This window comes from Berkeleyomyces rouxiae (genome assembly GCF_048999995.1).
Source record: "Berkeleyomyces rouxiae strain 22BRR77 chromosome Unknown BrBRR77_ptg000003l, whole genome shotgun sequence".
NCBI lineage: Eukaryota > Fungi > Ascomycota > Sordariomycetes > Microascales > Ceratocystidaceae > Berkeleyomyces > Berkeleyomyces rouxiae.
In genome coordinates, this window is record NW_027396493.1 from 3240226 (window position 1) to 3243348 (window position 3123).

General features: G+C 55.3%; 1 protein-coding gene across 1 annotated transcript; it reads left to right on the top strand.

Moving 5' to 3' along the window:
• Positions 1–935: 935 nt before the first annotated feature.
• BROUX77_004077 (uncharacterized protein) lies at positions 936–3123 on the top strand (the record flags this gene model as incomplete). The annotated part of the gene is made up of 2 exons (XM_073748799.1): positions 936–1566; positions 1625–3123. 2 exons carry the CDS (start codon positions 936–938, stop codon positions 3121–3123), a joined length of 2130 nt encoding a protein of 709 aa, XP_073606502.1.

Consider the following 3123-nt stretch of genomic DNA (forward strand, 5'->3'; position numbering starts at 1 on the left):
AACTTGCTGTGGCTCATGCACAGAAGGAAACTACCTCTAACTGAGTGACTGTAAAGACGCAAAAGCTACAAAGAAGCAACTGCGGCTTGTGTGTCGATCCTGTCCTTTTTTCCTTCCCAGATCCACCACGGCCGCTACCTTTAGCCGGGAAGCTTGTATTTGGGCTGGGTAAGGATACTCTTTGGACGCTGGCTGTAGTTGATTCTTGCAAAGCATGCACAAGTATAGTCGACTGTCCAAGTGGATGTATGCACTGGTCATTGGATCTTGAAAGGCAAGACGGCCGACGGTTTTTTTCCCTGCCCATGCCTTCCTTCGCACGCCCCTCCTCCTCCCCCATCCGTTCTCGCTTGCCACCCACCACTGCTCTTTCTGCTTTCTGGGTCGGAAGCTGCCTGGCATTTAAACCCACCCCCAGCCATCCCACCCACCACCATTGCTTCTGCTCCTTCCCTGCGTCAAGCCTGGCCCAAGCCTGCTAAGCTCACGCCCAAAACCCAGCCAATATGCCCATCCTTAAGTACCCGTCCACCTCGCTGCGCTCCAACTTCTGTCCCCGACTCACACACTCTGCCTTTTTTTCTTCCGGTTTCCTGTGCGCTTTCTTCCAGACATTGGCGTCCTTCGGCCCGTCACAATCACAATCACACTCACACAGCGCCGTGGCTCCTTGTAACCCGCGCCTTGCCTGTCCGCCGTCGTCCTCGACTTTCTCGTTTTCTTTGCTCTCTTGACGCCCGTTTCAGCCAATAGAGCCACGCTTTGCACTTACAACAAAAAACGCTTAAGCGAAGGTGTATGTCCCAAGAGTGTAAGCGGACGCCTTGCCCATCTGTGTCAACGCTTTCTCTCATCGCTCGTTGCACAACACGAACCTCCAACCACGAGCAGCCCAAAAAACCCGCTGCATCAGGAACCCCCGGCTTCCAGTCGCCATGGCTCCCCATTTAAAGCCTCTCCTGCTCCCGCAGCTGGTGGCCGAGCGACAACTCTCTCCCACCGCTTCACCACTGGCCACTTCGGTCTCTCCCTCCGCTTCCTCCGCCTCAACCACTGCCCCAGAAACTTACTCCCGTGACTCTCTCGATGCCTTTGAATTCGACTCGTACCCTCTGTCTTCCTCTGTTTCGACGGCCTCTAATCTTTCCCACTCCGTGCCGTCCTCATTCCACCAGCGCCAACTACCGCTCTTCTTGACCGACCTTGACTCGGCCTCTGTCTCTCACACGCGCAACTCGTCAGCTTCAGATCTTGCGCCACCCGCCACCCCTCCGCTCACCATGGCCAGCCGCATGCCCTCACACGCGCGCAACACCAGCGCGCCCTATCCCGCCGAGCATGGCCCATACCCCTCGGCATATGCCCCGCTGAACTCGGTGACGTCCACCATGATCATCGACTTTACCCAGAGCATGCACCTGCCTATGGAGCCGCTGCCGTCACAGCCGCTGTCCAAACCCAGCAGCAAGCGCCTGCTTCCCGATGTCATGGAGGAGCCCTACGAGCGTGAAGAGCGCCTGAGAAGTTCATATGCTTCATCTGCTAGCGGATCCTATCAAAACTACTGTATGTTGAGGACTGACCCTTCCACTCATTTTTTGCGTCCCATCTCTAACCTGGATAGGCCTGGGCACATCTTGCTCCAACCCCGCATCATGCCAGGACTGCGGTCCAACTGTGCCCGTCGTATACGATATCGACTATGAATCTGTTATGAACGACAACGAATACGGCTCCACGCGCAAACTTCGTGACACCAAGGACGGCACTGTATCTGGCATTAGCTCTCGCTTTCCCACCATGGCTGGATGGAAATCAGCCCGCAGTCAAAGATGGCAACCACAATTGTCATCTTCCAGCGCCGAATTCCCCCCCACCAACTACCCCGTTGCCAACTCCAGCCAGGGATCGTTCATCACAACCCCTCCCCGTCCAGCCTTTCACCGCATGGGCTCGTCTACTTCTGGCTCTCCTGCCACATCCTTTTGCGACAGCCACGAAAGCGTACTCATGGCGCCTAACCACAGCGCCCCGGCCGCCAACGTGGCAAGCAAAAGCATCGAAAAAGACCGCTCTCAGGCGCTGACACCCCTTCTACCTCCCCTCATGGTCGACGGTCTCAACAAGCCCCGCTACGCCCAGTCGCCCTTCCAATCACCCTTCCAGTCACCCATTCACTCCCCTCTGCAGTCTTCCCCCCAGTCGCCTCTTCAGTCGCCGCCCACCTCACCCTCTATCGATGACCACTTCCAAAGCACTGTAAAACACCATTCGGTAGCACCTTCTCACAGATCTGGAAACTCCTTGTCAACCAGACCCTCAATCTCGTCGTTCCTGCCGTCTCCCACTACCGAGATGCCCCCTTTGTTCGCCAACATCATGCAAGAACAGGGGCAGGATCAGTGGTCCGATAGCCTTGGCCACGCCAACTTCACCATTACGCCGGCTCCTTACCAACCAGAAACAGCTACCCAGCAGAGCCTCCAAAAGTTCAGAGATGACTGGCAGCTAGCGCGTGCTGACTATGTGAAGCATATTCTACGCACCGGTGAAAACTACGGCGAGACCAGCAAGGTTTACCAACTTACCGAGGAAAAATGGGAGTTCATCCAAGGCGAATGGTGCAAGAACCACAGCGAGTTGATGAAACAGATGAAAGCAGCTTCGAGCTCAGTTTCTAACCACCCGGCTGTGTCTGTAGGAGCTTCTCCATCTGCCCAGTCCATCACTTCAAAATACTCGCTGTCCAAAACCCGCACCCGGAGTAAAGATGGGATGCGCACTGGCCTTCGTTCTGACAACGGTAGCTTCTTCTCACCGAAGCCCATAGCAGCGACTGTGCCTACTCTATCCCCAAAGAGCAGTGGGGGCTTTGTCAACAACACCAAGAATTTCTCTACCAAAGATGCGACGTCTGGTGGCCAATGGCGCCAGCTTGAAGGCACCATCAGCACTGTCATCCCGCACTTGGTTGATGGTACTGGAAAGTTTCCCTACCGTGGTGACGAAGACATTGTTGGTCCTATGGTGCGTGATGCTGTCATGATTCGCAACCATGGTGATGAACGTAAAGCTGGCCATTTTAGCTTTTTCCGCAGTTTTCTTGACAAGATCAAGAAGTGA